At 49.6% G+C, this 18,793-nt stretch overlaps 1 protein-coding gene across 2 annotated transcripts in view; it reads left to right on the top strand.

The window, feature by feature from the left end:
* The window catches only part of LOC120828414 (protein kinase C beta type-like), a 54,349-nt gene that overhangs the window by 808 nt on the left and 34,748 nt on the right, over window positions 1-18,793 (top strand). For both annotated transcript variants that reach the window (XM_040191968.2, XM_078084100.1), the window contains exons 2-3: window positions 844-875; window positions 16,158-16,240. In XM_040191968.2, coding sequence (XP_040047902.2) covers window positions 844-875; window positions 16,158-16,240 — 115 coding nt within the window. The remainder of the gene's footprint in view (window positions 1-843; window positions 876-16,157; window positions 16,241-18,793) is intronic.

Below are 18,793 nucleotides of genomic sequence, written 5' to 3'. Positions count from 1 at the left end.
GATGTGAGAGAGTTCAGCACACTTCTTTCTTCATTTCCTCCTCTAAGTCACCTGTGCTGACTTGTCACCGTGCAGCCCCCCCCCCCCCCCCCCCCCCCCCCCCAGGCGTCACCGTGCAGCCCCCACCAGCCTCCACCGTGCAGGGAGGGGACTTGGTGGTTAAATTAGCTTCCCGGCTTTAGTTTGGCCTAATTTGTCACGTTTATTATTATCTGCTCTGTGCACTATTCCCAAAATGGGCATTATTTAACTCCAGAAATGGGCTTCTTAATTTGTGAATGGCCAAATGATTTGACCTAAAAGCCCCCCTGTGTGTGTCCCTGCGAGTGTAACGCTTGTGTACCAGAGGAGCCCTGTGCAACCTGCCTAATTGACCTGTTTATCAAACCCTCCATCGGTCCGTCTATCTGGGTCAATAAGCATAATGAAGAGACAAATGAGTGATTTCACACCTCTAGAGAGCATCTATTTGTAGCAACGGCCTGAGCATGAGCAGGGCTGACTGTGTGTGTGTGTGTGTGTGTGTGTGTGCGCACTTAGCGTGCACATGCAGGTATCCCAGCATTCCCCGCCCCATGCACCAGGTGTGGTTGACCATTTTGCCCTGGGGGGAGGTGCAGCCCTGCCGAAAAGAAGATTATGTGTGTTGACCTTGGTGCACACTCTATTGTTCACACAATAATCTCGTGCACGTGTTTGTGTGCGTTTTGAACGCGTGCGCCTCTCTAGCGCTGCCCACAAATGGCAGACGGCGTTTGACATTCAATGCAAATGTGTACACACGTGCGCTCCTGTACATTGTCCAACCCGGTCTCTCTGTGTGTGTGTGTGTTCCCTCTGCAGGGGTTTTGGCAAGCAGGGATTCCAGTGTCAAGGTAGGTGGACGAGACGCGCACTCCGGCAGACACACACTCGCACTCTTTTGTTTTGTATTATGCATTACTTATAATGTGTTGGAAAGTAATACAGGGAAACATCCTTCAGTTCCTTTCTTTTATTTCTTCTTTTATAATCGGTTAAACTTCCCCAGGTGGTTAATTCCACACTCGTTTCTCATTTTCTGTCCCGTTCAGTCTTCGTCGGTCGATCCGTTTTTTCGTCTCCTCCTTTCCTTCCCTTACCGGCTTCCCTTTTGTTACCTCTCCACGCCGGTCTCTGTGTTTATTTCCTTTAACGCACTTCCCTTAAACCATCTCAGGTAACGCCTTTGTGTATTTATTTTTCCTTCCAGGCTGCTCGTGGCTGCGAGCTGCGATCGCTAACAGTCAAAAGTCACAAATTCTTCCAAAAATTGAGCTCAACGTCTTGGCCGACGATGAATCCTCAAAGAAAAGTGCTCCGCTGTTTATCCAGTGTTGTCGGTTCTGGTGGGTTCTGGTGTTGAATGAGGGTGTCAATCATCGGAAGCATCACAGTGTAAAATAGTCGGATATATTCGAATAGCTCCACACAAACAGAGAACAATACCAGGAAGCTCCGATCACGAGTTCTGATGACAAGAAAGAACGGCCGACTGGTTTCCTTCATATCGTAAATATACATCGGACGTGTGTTCGGAACCCTTTTTCATTTTAAGAAAAGTGCAGTGGTGGATTTTAGAGGCCTTCCAGATGAGAACAGAAGCCCGTCTGGAAGCGGAGGCCGGACTTTGGAGCAAACTGTAGGCGTAGTTTCAAGGCATCGATAGATAGTTGGAAGGTGACCAAGGATGTAGAAGGAAGTGAGTCAGCATGAAACTGCTGTCTTATCAAAAAGTAGGAAAAGCGCTAACGAACGACACTGACAAAGCGAAACTAAAGCCAGAGGTTAAAGGTCGTCTTTACAGACGAGTTTTCTGTCATCAGAAACTTCCCTTCTGCGTTGCTTCCCTCCGTGTGTCCATGACAGAGAGACAGAGGCGGCGTGTTGCCACATGAATCACTATAAGAGAGAAACATCCAGTCCACAAAAGCTTTTTTTGTGTTTGTTTTGTGTTTTTTCAATTAATTTGCCTGAGATCTTTGTCGTATCAACAGCCAACTGGACGTGCTCAAGGATTTTTACGTCTCCTAGCAACAGGGAAATATTCAGACGCGTCTCCGTGCTGTAGAACGGAGGTGCTCGGCACAGTAGTGGGTTAGCCGATAATTGTGCGTCTGTGTGTGTGTGTGTGTGTGTGTGTTTGTATAGCGGGTCAATGGTGTCCTTTAGACACTGCAGGGGCCCCCGGGGGCCTCTGGAGAGGAAGGGGCGCGGCTGCAGGTGTTGGGGTCCCTACAGTTTGCGGTCTACAGCTCTGGCGTGCGTGTGCGTGCATGCGTGTGTGTGTGTGTTTGTGTGGGTGAGATGGGGAGAGACTTATCAGGTGTGTGAGGATGCACTAAGTTGCCCTCCGACTCATTTGTCCGCCTGGAACAGCGCATCACTTCCTTAGAGCTCGGGGAGAGAGGGTCACACACACACACACACACACACACACACACAGACACACACACACACAGACACACACACAGACACACACTCGCAGTCAAGCACACACTTTAAGTCGAGCGTTAATTGAGATCAACCTCCTGGCCTCTTGGGTCTGTGCAGTATTAAATATTCATATCACTTGTTTCTATATTTGTGTTGTGTTAATAATGCAAACAGGATGTGGGAGAAGCGGCGCGATGTCACGCCCGTTGTTTTTCGGGGTTTCTGAAGGGGCTTTCGTCCTTGAGTGAGAGGCGGTTTGCTGCAAATTTACTGCGCCCGTCGGCCCGTTTAGTCGTAGATGAGTTGAAACGGGTTCCTTCCACTGATAAGATGAGCTTGGCGTGCGTCGTGACACTAGTTCCTCCTGGTCTTCGTTCTGCCTCGTCGCGGTAGATGAAAAAAGGAAGTGCGAAAATAGATTACGACGGCGTTTTTGTTTGCTGCCCGGCGTTCGTTTGACCTCCCGGCGTTTGGGCGGTGCGGGTCGTGGCTGCAGACCCGGCGGGGAGGAGGCCCGGGGCGCGCGAGCGGGCGCCTTTCGGAGAGCTCTTGTGGTAGAACGTTTACCCCGGAGAGGATGTGGCGGCGTGGAGAGTCGGCACTTCATGCTTGTGACTTATACCTCCTTCCTTGACTGACGTGAAAAAATCGCGAGCGTCTCGTTTGACTGCAGAGTATTTCCACAACACAGCAAACAAAAGCCGCCGTTACGAGTAGAGCGCCGCACGTCCCGTCTGTGGTCACATGTAAGCTGACCAGCAGAAAGCACATCGTTCAGAGTCTGAACACACGTTTCTCACCTTCTCGTCACAATGAAACTGTATATTCACTTCTGTCGATTTAATAACGATGTTATAACGGCAACATGCAAGTGAAACCCAGATGTCATACTGGCCCCGTTTTGCATGTTGTGTAAGTTTACGCAGCCGCTCCTCGCCACGGCTACGAACAGCACGTCGTAATGGGCCGAAGGGGGGGAAGTAGCAGCCTGCAAGCTGCGCATCTGAAAAGGGCGAGAATCACTCATAAAGTGTTGAACGCGCACGCTCGTCATGCTCAGTTTAATGAGCCGGTGAGCTCTTCATTTCCTTAATGCCTGCTGGTGCAGATCTGTGGGTTCTCTGTAGTGCTTCCACGGGATCGGTTTTGTGTTCCTAAATGAGCGCGTGTTCTTAATGAGTGTGGGTTTCGGTGTGTGCAAGGAGAAGAAGAAGAAGGAGGAGGCGAGGAAGACGAAGTGGGGGTGGAAGTCGAGAGAGAATGGTCACATGTGATTTCCTTGAAGGTTCCCCCCCGGAAGCAGCTGCTGGCCGGCACACGGGGAGACACGGAGGGGACGAGAGGCGTGTTACATGTCCTCTGAGAGACACGGCACTGAAAGCGCGGGTTCCTCTCTGGTCGGGCGCCGTCGCGCGACGTGACGTGCAGCGTGGCGCACACGGAACATGCAGTACGAGATAAACAAAAAAAAAAAAAAGAGCGATAAATTAGGGCAGAAAAAGATGAGACTCAAATTCTCAATCGTGTATTTAATCCAATTCTGCTCAGCCTCCCAAATATAATCCTTTTATGTGAGGCCTTCTTGTGCTCACAATAACGCGCCGCGCCGTTGGCGACGATGCCGTCAAGACTTAACAGCTGTACAGCTGTGCCGGATCCCTGATTTGAAAGATCAGAGGACTGAGCAAAAAGCCCAAGTGATCGGTTCCTGCAGGCAGAGGACAATAATCCTGCAAACAATCAGAGAAAAGGTTGACAGTAAATGAGAAAGTTACGCTTGACTGACACCCGAGCAGAGAGGTGGTGGGTGAGATCCTTTGTGCAGGAGGAGATTATGGACGAGGAGCATGAGAAAGCCGGGGGGGGGGAGACGGGGGAGACGGGGGGGGGGGGGGCGCTTTAAGGCATCTATTCAAGCAGGAGAAATGCTCATGGAAATGGGCGTCTGTGGCAGTCGGCGGCTTCCACCTTCTGCCGGAGCGTTTTCTCCTCCTTTTCATCCGCCCGCCCGGGTTCAAACGCGTTAGCGAACGCTTTGCAAACATCGCCGGCCGTTGGCGGTGGCGAACGCCGCTCAGGTGCTACTGCAACTTCGACGCGCGTGGGCGGGAGGTCTCCGGATCGAATACCTGCCTCCTACACACACACACACACACACACACATGCACAAAAAATGAAGCGGTTATTCATGCGGGAAAACATTAAACGCAGAAAGACTTGCTCACAAACATCACTGATGTGAAGGATAAGCGTCAGATTGGTTCATCCAGTCTTTTGTTCCTCCACCTCCTCCATCCTGCACTCTTTGTTTTCCTTGATTTCTCCTCTTTTCTGTCTCACTCCCTCCGTCTTTTCTCTCCTCCTCATTTTCTCCCCATGGTTCTGCCTCCCCCCCCTTTCTTTGCCCCACACCTTCATTTTTCGGTCTTTCCCTCCACGTTCATCTCAGTTTTCTCCTCCTCCTCCTGCCATTCCTCCACCTCCCTCTCCATCTTCCCCTCTTTCCCGCCGGGGGCCGAGTGTTGGAAGCTGTGGGCTTTGATGCTTTTATAAATAGCCCAAGTGTTCCATTGAGAGTACTACCAAATGGGATGGATGGATGGGTGGATGGGGGAGTGGAGAGGGGGGAGGAGGAGGAGGAGGAGGAGGAGGAGGAGGGCTGAGTATGTAGGTGTGAAGGGAGAACATTGAAAAGTGGCAGGAAAATAGAGGGAAAGGATTAAATAGCACAGAAAGCACTGATGGGAGAATAAAGATGTCCAACTGTTGAATTTTTCAGTTGAAGAAGCCGAAGGTCTCTGGATATTCCTGAAATAGTCTCTCCTGTTTAATAAAATAAACGTTTTAACGACATTTGAAGCATTGCAAAATAGAATGTCTCTAGATTTAAATTCAAATGATCTAATTAAAAAGTGCATGTTGTGTCAGAGTAGTAATAGTAAATCTCATGGCGTCCTTTCTCGATAAGACGTCTTTATGGGGCGCTGAGCCGTTTTTTTCCTCAGGATGAACCAGCGAGGGACAAAAACATTCTGTAAAACCTTTCTGCAAATGTAAGAGCAGGCTGCTTCATCTGAGACACATTATAACATTATAGGTGTGAAATGGGGGATATAAAAAAAAAAAAAAGAGAACCGTTTTCTACAGTTGAACGTGAGACGCTTTTCCTTTCCATTCGTAATAGATAGTTTATTCTCATGTGGTCTATTTTCAGAGGTTACATGTGTGAGTGCAACAGTTGTCTTTCTTTGACTGCACCAAAGTGTGGTGGGGGGGAGGGAGGGGGGGGGGGAGGGGGGGGGGGGGGGGGGGGGCGGCGCCCGGAGCCCAGGGGTCATCACGGGGGGCCCGCGCGGTTCGGATCGCCACTGAACAGCGCCGGCGTTGGCATGTGAATCTTCACAGTGGCCGTTCAGAAAGCTGTCGCTGCTTTTTGTGAAGTCCTCGGTTTTTTCAAGGACTTTATTTCCCAGCGAAGGATTTCATGTCGCACGACACCATCTTTGCGAGCCCGTAGCGCCTCACGCACAACAACCGCGATGGCGAGCCTCAGCCGCTTTATCGACAGCGCCGAGAATATCGTTATAAGTGCATCGATTTTTTTCCCCGCGTTCCCCTTTCAGACACAACAAACTTCCTAAACGGCTCGATTCTTACGGCAGCATCATATGAATCATTTATTTGTGGGTGGGAGGAAGTGCTGTTCTGAGCTCCGAATGCTTCTTACGCCACTTTGAAGCTCCAGATTACAGCGGTCATAAAGGCCACTATCAGTCGAAGCTCATTCCAATCATTAAAAGTTCATATTTTCACGCACTTAAAGAGAGACTCTGTTGTGTAGAGATCTTTTTACTGACACTCAGTAACACCCAGTGTGTTTCCTCCCGTTACTGCTTCCTCATCGCAGCTTAATGTGAGGAACTCGTCACGTGTGTGAGAGTAAAGCAGCCCGACCTTCGTGCAGATGCTTTTTGATCCCATCGACACGTTTGACAACTTCGCTCTGAGTGCGTTTTGTGCGGTTTGTGTGCACGCTTAAACTCACGCTCCGTTACAAGATTGACGGACCGCCTCCTCCGGGGCCTCAGCCGTCCTCGCTGCCGACATTCGCGGCCGCCCGTTGCCACGGCGACACCTTCGGAGACGGATCCGGACGGATCAGACGGCCTTTGGCTGCACTGACGCACCGCTAACGACGGCGAAGCTAACATCATCTTTTGCCTTTGGTGCTGGCGTGCTAACACGTAGCGCTAAACACAAGGTCAATGTCATCAGCCACCGAGTGAAGTAGTGACTTTAGATATCATTTATAATTTAGAAAAGGAGCCCCTACATACCTGTATATTGCTTTAAAAAAAAATGTTTTTATGAATAATCAAACATTGGCACTGCGGGCGTCCGCGAAGAAGCCAAACGCGCGTTTTGACCTCCGTCACCCACATTGTTCTCACCACAGTGACATCGGCCCCCCCCCTCTGCTCGCTCCTTCCTTATGTAATTACTCACTTTCCCACCACTTGTCTCCCCCCGGTGACGTCGGCCCCTCCACCTGTGTGATGGCGGTGATCTACCTACCGAGCCCGATCATTTGCACCGGGGGGGGGGGGGCAACTTGACTTGGATGACGAGATGAGCCGCATGAGTCACGGCGCGTGGGCCCGTGTGCCCACCTGGCTCACCGGCCGCAGTTGTTTGAGGGTTTGAAAACGTACGGTGATACAATTTTCTCGGACGAAAAGGTCAGTCAGTTCACGGGCTGAAACGCCGATGTGGAATCTGAGACGGACCCGAAGTCTGCGCTCGCCAAACGCCATCCAACAATCTCACTCCCAAGCTCTCTCCGTTTGTATTCCGACACCAAGCGTCCAAATCCGGGTAAAAGCGGTTTACACGGTTGCTCCAGTTCTCTGTGTGTGTGTGTGTGTGTGTGTGTGTGTGTGTGTGTTGTCTGCCGGCGACCAGCTAACTGTGTCACGGTTGCTCCTGAGATGCTTTAACCCCTTCATCTATTGATGGTAACCTAGCAACAGGGGCATGAGCCGACACGAGTGCGGTGATCCCAGACCTCTCGTTGTGCGTCTCTTTCTCTATTTCTCTCTCTTGCGTGTGACGTATCTGGCTTTTAGTCAACAGGGCCGCGACTGTTTATCGGCAACATCCCTTATGTTTTGTGTGTGCATACTGTGAGGAGCGCCGCTCCGTTTGCCGAGCGTTGGGCGAGTTGTTGTAGACGATGGCCTGCCTGACCCTCAAACACACACACACACACACACACGCTCCTGCGTTCCTTTACATTACTGCTAACGGGCACCATCTCCGATTCAGAGTCACACCGCAAACTCTCATTAGGACGAATTTTACTTTAAAAGAGTCGCAGCTGTAACCAGCAGGGGGGGCTTGAAAAAAAAGTGAACTTTTGTAACTTATTGTGCAAACTGTTGCATCCTTTGTGGCATAAAACTGTGTAAATGTAACACTTGCACATTTTAACCGCGTCACAAACCTTTCTTTCACACTCTTCGCCAGGCGGAAGGACGACGGCGGGGTCTCCGTGCCATCGCCGTGTGTGTGTGTGTGTGTGTGCGTGAATACAAAGGGGGAAGCACTTGAGCGTTGAGTGAAATACCGTGTTTCTGCGGCCCACAATGCACCACTTCCAGTGGCCTGCAGGACTTTCAAGAAACCGCGCAAAGTCGCCCGTTCCGACGAGCTCGGCAGAAGCTTCCATGCAGCCGACTGTTGGTACCAACTGCATCACATCGCAGGACACAAACACTACTTGCTACATTGAACAAATACGTTTATCGTGTTTATTGACTTAAGTCACATTATGAGACGACATCGGATGCCGCGTGCGTTTAGTTCATTGTTTGGCGTCCAAACCTGTTTAGTCTCATCGACTCTCTTGTCAATATCCGCAGCTCTTCATCCTCACCCCCGCGAACCCTCTCTCCCACTCTCGCTCGCTCCTCATCGTCACACCGCCCTCCTCTCTCGCTCTGCATTAATGAGTAAATCAGCGGATCGGATGAAACTGCATGTTGAGGATGACGATTTTACTCTTTGTGAAAATGAAACGCAGTGAACGGTCACGTGAGCCGAATGTGAACCTTTTTCAGATTTCTCGCTGTCTGCGACGCAGCAGCAGGTATTGTTTGTGGGGGAGTTAAGAGGGAGAAAGAGGCAGTGACGGGGGGGGGAGGGAGGGAGGCAAGGAGAGAAGTTGGTGTACAGTCCGGGAGATGACAGAGGTGTGTGTGTGTGTGTGTGTGTGTGTGTGTGTGTGTGTGTGTGTGTGTGTGTGTGTGTGTGTGTGTGTGTGTGGTGTGTGTGTGTGCAGGTCATATTGTGGAGGTAGATGTACTTCTGCTTTGAGAGGAAAAGAAGGGCCCTCAACACACACACACACACACACACACACACACATAAAGAGAGGAATGAAAGCAAACAAAGGGCCCTCAACACACACACACACAGACACACACAGAGAACAGACAGCCCTTGTTGGTGCAAAGTCACACACAGTCGTTTTCATTGTCGTGTTTCTTTCAAATATTCTTGGATAGTTAACAACTGTTTGTTTGTCTGAAATCCAGAGAATCAAATTGTCAACCAACAATCGCTCGAATCAATTGATTAGTTCCACAGACGTACACACACGGACGGAGGAGTTTATTCGTTCCAAATGATATCAGGAGAGACGGACGGGTGAGACGGGAGGACAAAGACGAAGGACAGAAAACGCACGACGTGGTGAATGAAAAGCGAGAGGCGGCGGTGGAGTGAATGGGAGAGGAATGCGGGTGGAGGTGGAGCTGGACCACGTGAACTTGTCTTGTGCCAGAATCCCTTCACGGCGCTGAGCCAGAGCTCTGAAACGCCAATCCAACGGCGCCAAACCGTAGTGCCTCTGGGGGGGGAGGGTGGGGCGTTTCCTCTATGAATTGTATGGATTGGCGAAACGAATGACCTATAAATTCTTCCCAATCGGTCATTATAATTGTACTCCCTTGAAGCAGCAGAACTGGGAGCTGTTGTGTTTTCGTCCCTCTGGTTGTCTTTTTTTTAGGGCGATTGTGCCCGATTTCTGTAGAGCCGGCACACACCCGGGCATGTGGTCGGGCTCCTCAAATCTCCCCGTCGAAGACAGACGCGTCAAACGAACGGCGCACACTCAATCCGGTTTCCACCTCTCCTTCCTTCCTTTTCTCCGTCTGCCGCCTGGTCGCCGCTTTCTGCCTTTCTGTTGACTCGTGGTGTTTGATAAGCTGTGAAAACGCTGCGATAATTTAGTGAAAGTCTGATGTCCTCATGCCGCGTACCGCGGACTTGGATACAAACTAATATGCATTACTTGCATGTTCAAACGCCACCATGACAATCCAGTGTGACGCGGGCCGGCCGTTCCTTTTTCACTTGTTTATGGAAGGAAAAACTATGTTTGAAATAGTTCCTCAAGTACGAAACGGGCTGAAAAGCTGGAACGTGACGCGCTGTAAGAACAAGAAGACGCTTTGAAAACCTGGACACCAGATAAGTGAAACTGAAAGGTGTTTGTTTTGTTCGGTTTACGCCGGCTGATGCTTCTCACGATCACCACCAACCGGAGGTCGTAGGTCAACCTGCCTGGATTTGTGTTTTTTCGCTCCATAAATATAGAAACACTGTAACGGCGTGAAAAATGATGGAGGTGGAGAAAGGAGGAGATGAAGAAGAGAGGATGGATTGATTGATAATACAGAGAAAGAGGAGGAGTGATACGGGTTGTGCTGACTCACTCCCTGACCCTTCTCCCTGCTTCACCAGCGGCATTCTGGGTATTTATACAATGGCGTGGGCTGTTCAGCCCCCTTATATAAGCCCTCACAGGCACACACACACACACACACACACGCGAGGGGGTGCCCAAAGTGAATGGCGTCTTGCGTTGAGATTATCGACTTTCTTCCTCGCGCTCTCCTTCTCGTCTTCCTCCGGTCCCGTCGGCCTCTCCTTTGAGTCTTTCACCGCGCTCGTCGGGGCGTTTCCTCCTCCCTGAGACAGTCTGGCCTCTCCTCCTCGCTGTTTGTGCACAGCGCCAGCTCTGCCAGGACGTGGTCGGCGAGGAAGATCCGACGGAGAAAGTCAATGCCAGCTTCATTGTCTTCCGACGCCTCAGTCAGCGGGCGGATCGCGCCAGTCAGGAAGTAGCGAGGCCTCGACCATCGAATCCACACTCATCAGGATCAGGAATCAGAAATCAGGAAACATTTATTAGCCAAAATATGTCAAACGTACAAGGAATTTGTCTTGGCGGTTGTTGCGTGACAGTAGACAGACAAGACAACAGTACACAAGTAATAAAGTGGAATGAAATGCTAATGCAATGGGTTAGTAGAATAAGGCTATGGGTTAGTATAAAACAAGGGAATAAAGTTAAAAAAAATTAAATATTAAAAAGTTAAGAGAAATATTAAGCGTAAAGTGCACTAACAAACAAGTAACAGACAAGAGACAAAGTGACAAGTGACAAAGTGATGAATTGCAGTTAAAGTGACATGTGCAGTGTGAAGGGAGTGACCGGTGGAGTGTTATAGTCAGGCAGTGGGGGACCGGCTCTGTTGATGAGCCCGACTGCTGACGGGAAGAAACTGTTTGTGTGGCGGGAGGTCGTAGTCCTGATGGACCTCAGCCTCCTGCTCGGCCGCGATCTTTTTAGCTCGCTTCAGAGACTTGGAAGAGTGTGCAGAGCGAGGCCTTCGTTTTCAACGGGGAGCGCGGTTGTGCTTTTCCCCTCTCGGTTTGTGCACAGCTCATGTGGTTGAGTAAGAACCTCCTACACCATGGGAACATAATGGCTTCTCTGGGAGTTAATGGACAAAGGGGATTTGGAAATACTCAATCGTCCCTCCGCCTACATGACGTAAGCCTCCATCGGGATGACGTCATGCTCTTTTTTTTTAGTTAAAAAAAACAGAGAAGACAGAATTTTAAAAAGGTATCGCCAAAAACAATGTATCGGTTTGCAGAGGTGAAAACGCTGGTTTACTGAAACAAAGAAAATGCAACGAAGTGGATTCGAAAAGGACAAAGTGAATATAAACATTGTGAAGGACGAGGCTTCTGCTCCACTACAAAGACTAAAATCTACAGTTGGGTCGTCAGTCCATCACAGATGGAGTTTTATAAATTCTATAAATATTATTGATTTAACCAGAGAGCACTGTGAGTGATGCATGATGCACCACAGCAGCTATAGATTAGTAAATACGACTGACTGGGGAGCTTGAACCTGACCGATGAATCTAGCAGTGTCTAAATCTGGGACATCACTGTACAGCATGACAGACACACACACACACACACACACACACACACACACACACACACACACACACACACACACACACACACACGCGCGCGCACGCTGGCAGCTCATTAGAGGAAGCGGCTGTGTACACCAGTGTTCTGCCAACATTTCATGAAACAGAATACACCGAAGCAGATTGAGGGGGGGAGATGATGGTCGAGTGAAAGAGAGACGAGTGGAGGGGAAACTCTGTAACAGGAAATGAAACAAAGAGAAAGAGAAAAGATTTTACAAGACAGTCGATGTGAAGAGAGGAGGTTCGGGCCGCGTAGCTGTCGGTATTCAAACCGGTGACATTTAGCGGGCCGCTCCCAATTAATCCATCACATGAAGGTGTATTGTCGCGTGGCCGACTGTGTGACGAGGCGCTGCCGTGGCGCGGGGGGGGGGGGGGTGCGAGGTGGGCGGCGTCCGCTCCCCTCGCTGTTGATGCACAGAAAGCACGGGGGGCGAGCGGCGCCCTTTGATTGACAGCCCGCCGTTACATAATGGTGCCGTGTGACAGCCGGGGGAGGGATCGGAACATCACGGGACGCTTCAAAGGGTTTCGATTGATTATCGCGCGGGCGTGTGTGTCGCGTTGTGGGGACATAAATCCGTTTACACACTGGCGTTGTGGGGACTCGCCTTTTGTTTGGTCAAATTCACATCCCGATAATGTAAAACTTTATAAGTCTTCAGGTAAATGAAGTCAATGTAATGGGAAACGTGACTGTGTGTGTATTTGTATATGTGTAGTGGATTTAAAATTGCTTCATGCGGGTGTAACTTAATTTAAAAGGACTTATACTTTCACACTTTGTCTTAATCATTAGTTAATTAATCAGGACGTTAGTTTTCCAACACCAAAGAGGTGCCTTCATATTTCTTCTTCTGACAGTCAGTCCAAAACCCCAATAAATCACCTCTTCCATATATTATTTGGCCTTTTTTCATCCTCATTGCTCGTATTTAGGAGCCCCGAATATAAAGAGAACATGATGCAGAAGACTGAGGCGCCCTTGCCTGCCGGGACGTGAAAAGGCCGCGAAAGGATCTCTTTTTGGGGACGACGCGAGAACATGTTGACGCTCGCCTGGCAGCAACACAAGTCACTAAACTAGAGAGACGGAGCTGCTGGTGAGGTGAGCTCCTGTGGCTTCATCTTCGGCAACAAGATGAACACTCCTCTCTAAACCTCAGCATCATTGATCCTCGTAAGTCTAAATAAGCCGACAGTGAAACAAGAAGCTGCCCGTTGGCCGAGAACGGGCTCCTGAGGTGCTAACTGCAGCCCGTAGTGCAACTTAATGCCCGGCCGGTGTTACAGGTAGACTCACAGGCACGCTACATGGCTGCTTATCTTTGCAGTAACCCAAGTCTTTAACTGCTTTCCATCGATATTTAATGTACACTGTTAAATAATGAAGGCGCAAAGGCTGCATGCCAGCTACACCAGAGTCGGCTTGAGATCAGCACACAGGGGCACCGAGAGGTTAGAGGAGGCGGGAGGAGGAGGAGGACGACTTGAGAGGGACACAGGGAGGGAACATCTACAGTAGCTTGACGCCCGTCACTTCAAAACAACCCCAGACCGGACTTGACGAAGCTGCGGTTGGATGCAACAACATGATTGATTGGCAAAACAATGCATTGAATATGAAATGATGGCATTAAAGCTACGTGCAAAGACGCCGTCATTGGAGGTGTAAGAACCCATCAAATATCTGCCCCAGGAATCCCAGCAGCGCCTCTGCAGCCTGAAAGACCCGCTGGTCTGAGCGTTGTGCATGAAATCGCGCCTCCTGTCTTGTTTTAATTCTCCATTATGAACAAGAATGCACTCAACTGAGTGCATGAGCAAGTGAACGGCTGAAGGAAAGCGAGGTGGGGCTGTGGGAGGAATGGAGGGCACACTTCATTTCTGGCACAGGGTTTACACCAAGCTGCTGTTTTGTTTTGGCCCTTGGGTCGTATTGTTGGGTAGCGTTCAGTTTCTGTTTTTGTCACAGGTCTATGTATGTGTGTGTGTGTTTTTGTGCATGTGTGTTCTGTTTAGGGATTTTAGCAGTTGCAATTCTCCAAAAGAGCAGTTGCCTTGAAGCAATATGTGCACATAGCTCTCCCCGTTTCTATCTCTACCTCGGTCCTCTCCATCCTCAATCTGCGATATCATTGGAACGAGTGGGTGGTGTTTGTGTGTGTGTGTGTGTGTGTGTGTGTGTGGTATCATCACAGTGAGTGGGTGGTGTAACCGAAGAGAGGAATTTGTGTGGGAGTGGAAGTACCATTGAGGTGCACATGATTTGTGTGAGTTGGTTGGTCTTCGTGTTAATTATGATCCCTCCTGTCAGTGCAGGTTTGACAATAGAGTGAAATGGAATAGAAGAAAATGTCTAAATGACAAAGTGGATTTGTCATTTAGACATATGACCGGGTCATAATGGCGCCACGTCACAACACACTCTCACGTTACCACTTTTTGGTGCGGAAGCGTTCTGTTTTCAGGGTGTTCGTGTAAAAAAAAATGCCTTTAAATTTGGCCAAAAACATCCACCTGGGAAATACCACATTATTTAGGCCAAACGTTCAGAACTCAAAAATTCAAATGTGTTTTAACTTCCACAATGTGGAGTGATGATAATTGCTGACATTTTGGGGAGACGTGTATGCAAACTGCAACGCACTAATTCTCCATTTCAATGCGCCGCATCTGATCTCTGCTACCAGCAGCGGGATAAAAATATCTTCGCTCTTATTCAAAACTATCTGGTCGCCAAACTTCTTCACGCATGTGTGACCTTACTTCCCCTATTGTGAGTTATGTTATGCAAACACTAAAACTTGGAAACTATTGTCTAACAAACTACGTTGTCATTGAATCGATCCACGTTACACACTTTTAGGAGAATGCAAAGTCGGGGAAAAACCAACATTTCTTTTAAAAATAAAAGCAAAACGTGTAAAAGTAATCATTCACAATCTTGCTTCCGTAAAGACAGACATTAATAAGACAGTAATAAAAATGGTAATAACAGCAAAATGTATTTTATCTATTTAGTCTCTATATTTTCCTTATGAAATGTAAATAAGCGACAAGAAGTTGCAGAACTTTGAAATATTTCAATGATCCAAATTGTTTTACAGATAATAAATGTGCCTATTAGGTCTGTTTGAAGTTGGAACATGAATATCAGTATTTAGCATCGTGTCATGACGACAGTCAGAAACAACAAAAAATAATATTTAGCTTTTGGTTGAAAAAAAAAAAAAAAGCGCGAAAGAGGCAATCGTTTCGTTATCGTTTCTGTCTCTGATCACTCGGCTCATCGTCGTAACGCTCTTTATGGATTTACTACACCGAGACGGTTTTACTTCCAACCCTCCAGAAGAGCGAGAGGATTCAAACCCGCTGTCACCCCGATACCTGCGCAGTGCACCAGCGCGCGCCATGTAAATACACGCCGGGGCCCGCTGACGACGAGGGGGGGCGGCGGGGTGACCGCCGGTATTTTTAGCCCGCTCGGTTCCTGCCCGTCAGCGGCGCTGACATTGATCGGGGGGGGTGTGGAGGCGACAGGCCCCGGCTGTGCATCAGAGGTCCCGCGTGAAGCCGTTGGGCCCGTGCTCGCTCGCGCGCCTGTAGCACGAAACCCAGGTGGCTTTTGAGGCACTAAGAAGGCGCTCCGCTCCGCGGCGGCTGACAATGAGTCAACCGCGCGGGAGCGACAATGAGGGCGCGTGGGAGTCGGGACAGAAGCGCAGCCTCCATCTGTACGTTCACCGCTGTGAAAGCCTTTCACAGGTTAAGTGAGCGCCGCCTCTTTAACAGCTCGGAGACGCGGCGGCGAGGCCGCTTCCACCCCGGGGGCCCCGGCCGCCCTGCTCCAAAAAAAAACCGCACACCTCGTTTTGGCTCCGGACGCAACGTTGAATGAAGGAGAACTGCCTCGCTTTCCTTCGTCCGGCGAGGCCGGCGGGAGAAAGATGTCTCCTGACCTTGAAGTGCGTGCGTGTGTGTGTGTGTGTGTGTGTGTGTGTGTGTGTGTGCAGCTGTGGGATGGCGTTGGACGCCGCCGTGCTTCTTTGTGGAAAAATGATTCATTTACTTTCACATCGTTCACACTGTTGTGTTCCTGTCGCCTTGACGACTGACGTCCCTCCCCTCTTGGTGCCCCCCCCCCCCGCGGGATGTTATCTTAGAGAAGACGTATGAATTACACATGTTTGATGTTTGTCATTTCTGGATCTCCCCGTGCATTGATCCCCTGTCACCACTTTAGCAAGGCGTTCCATGCAGAATGAAGAAGAATTTGACTCTAACGTTGCGTTCGGCGCACACGTAAACGCTCCTTCTCTCTCTCTCCCTCCACAGTGTGTTGCTTCGTGGTCCACAAACGTTGCCATGAGTTCGTCACCTTCTCCTGTCCCGGTGCCGATAAAGGACCCGCATCAGATGTGAGTAACGAGACTTTGGTGGAATCGAGGTTTGTTGCACTGTGATCGTGTGAGTTGAGTCTCTGAAATGTTTATTTAGTACTTTCACGTCGCAGTTAAACGATGAGTGAGAATAAAGAGATATTTGGTTCTTTGGAGAAAGGTTTCTACTTTATTCAGATAAATAATTCTCCATTCATCTCTTTTTCAAATCTGTCTGAGACATTAGTTTTCTCTCTAAATATTCAACCTTATATTGACCATCTTTGTCTCGCTGCTGTTTGAATCTTGTTACTCTACTTGTTTTCCCTGCAGTGATGTATTCCTTTAATACGTCTTACTAGATTTATTCTTAAGTACCTTGAATACAATTAAACCTCCACAGCATCATACACATTGGTTATTGGTTTTAGTGCTTTGTACAAGCCATCGATTAAACATACACAGGCCTTCAGGAGGTTAAAAGTCCAGCTTGTCCTTTCATTTTTAATTGTTTTGAAGTGTTCTCAAAGGAAGCGCCTTTAAGTGGTTCTCTCTCATCATCATAATCTCATTCACTCTCTCAAGTAGCTGAGCAGACGTGTGTTTCCTCAAGTTAAACGGCGAAACCTACTCGCCACCCGATCACGAAAGCACAATGACTTCCCGTCCGGGGGGGGGGGTCTTTACCTCCCTCCGCGGTGCCCTTTGGGTCTGACACGAGCACTTAAGCGAGCCGCCGCCGGAGCCGCCGTCCGTCCGTCCGTCCGTATGACTGACGCGTCCCCGCAGCCTCTGCTCGCCGCTTAGTGTCCGTCCGTCTCGCAGCCACCCTTCGCCTCTCCTCCGCCTTTTGCCCCCCCCCCCCCCCCCCCCCCCCTTTTCTCCCGACCGCTTCCCCTTCGCTGTCTCCGTTTGGATCAGGGCAAGATGCACTGTGGTTCAGTCGGGAGCCGTTCATTAAATCTAATTGCTCCACTTTGTGCGTCACCGCTGCAAACTGTGGGGGTTTGGGGGGGGGAACGATGGCAGTGAGCTCTGCTGCGTCGGAAGGAACGTGGTTGCGGGTTTTTAAAGGGTTCCCATCACGTCTCCCTTTCCCCCGTGTCTCTGCTGCAGAGGTGTAACGTCGCCCACAGTCACACATTCCTTCGCCTCCTTCACGATCTCTTCAAGGCCTTGAACTCTGTGACCTTTCCAAGTCTCTTCAGATTTAATTCCACATCCTCATCTCCTTCTACCTGTTCCCTGTGAATTCCCCCCCCCCCGCCCCCCCTCCTCTCGTTCCGGCACTCTATATTTATCCGTCTTTCTTTGGCGCTGCGTTTAACCCTCCTCTGCCTCTTTTCTGTACATCCTCTATTTAAACGCCGCTCCACCCAGGGGGGGGTGGCGCTTTGCTCTTAATTACGGGGCCTCACCGCCCCCCCCCCCGCCGTGTCACTTCCTTAATGAGCTCGTGGTCTTGTGACCTCGGTCCCTGCACAGTGGGAATGTAGGGTGTCTCCTCCCCGAAGCGGCTGCACGTTTAAATATAGGGAGCCGGGGAGCAGCTGCGGGGCTCCGCTGGTCGTGGAGTTCCGACATTTACTCAAATACAGAAGCAGGAAAATATCACGATTTGATGATAAGAGCCGACTGTCAGAGTGGGGCGGCTCGAGGGAATGTTTTCACCCTCGCACACCTGCTCACCTGCACACCTGCTCACCTGCTCACCTGCACAGCTGCACACCTGCTCACCTGCACACCTGCACAGCTGCACACCTGCACAGCTTTTTGAAATCGAAACTCTGAGAACAAAACATGTCCAGCAGTAATATGTCAGTAATTTAGAGCTTGATCCTGCAACAAGTCCTCAGCACCTGTTATTGGTTATTAACTGTGATGAATAGTCAACACTGTTTGAGAGTCAGTTCGTTTTTGCACATCTGTTCCGTCTCGTCACCGATGAGGAAGATCGTGACCAGCAGTGTCGTCGTAGAGTTGTGGTTTGTCAACAATTACCAGATTAATTGAATGAGAAATTGCCAAAAAGTGTGATGAAAAGAAAATTTAAATGAATCAAATCTTTTAACTTTTAACTGGTATTATTTGTCCGCGGGCCGTTACAGGATTAATTAACACGAGCACACAGACGATCCCGAGCAATGCTGGTCACGTATACGTGAAGGAAGGTGTTTCTCTAAAGGGGCACCGGATAAAAAGCAGGATACAGATTCCTTCCACATGATCAGTAGTGTTTTACCTGCTGCCGGTGCCTCCGCCTCCTCCTCGCTCCCCCTCTCAGCTGTGTATGTTTAAAAGAAGAAGTCAATTATAGATTTGGGTTAATGGGATGGGCTCCCTGTGGGAGAGGTCGAGGGATGAGATCCTCTAATGAAACCTACATTTCATGCCCGCACTGCTAATGCTATAGAACTCTGTGTGTGTGTGTGTGTGTGTGTGTGTGTGTGTGTGAGATACATTTTCTTCCTCCTCTCCTCTTCCTCGGCGAATGATTGTGCTGCTTTTTTCCGCGGCTGCTTAAACGCTCTCAGACAAAAAGAAAGCGTGTAATTCCTCAGACATTTGGCTCAACCGGTGCAACCTCTCCCT

The sequence above is a fragment of the Gasterosteus aculeatus genome, chromosome 11, assembly GCF_964276395.1.
Source record: "Gasterosteus aculeatus chromosome 11, fGasAcu3.hap1.1, whole genome shotgun sequence".
Lineage (NCBI taxonomy): Eukaryota > Metazoa > Chordata > Actinopteri > Perciformes > Gasterosteidae > Gasterosteus > Gasterosteus aculeatus.
The sequence above is the reverse complement of the archived record's forward strand: the minus strand, read 5'-3'. Positions and strand labels throughout refer to the sequence as shown.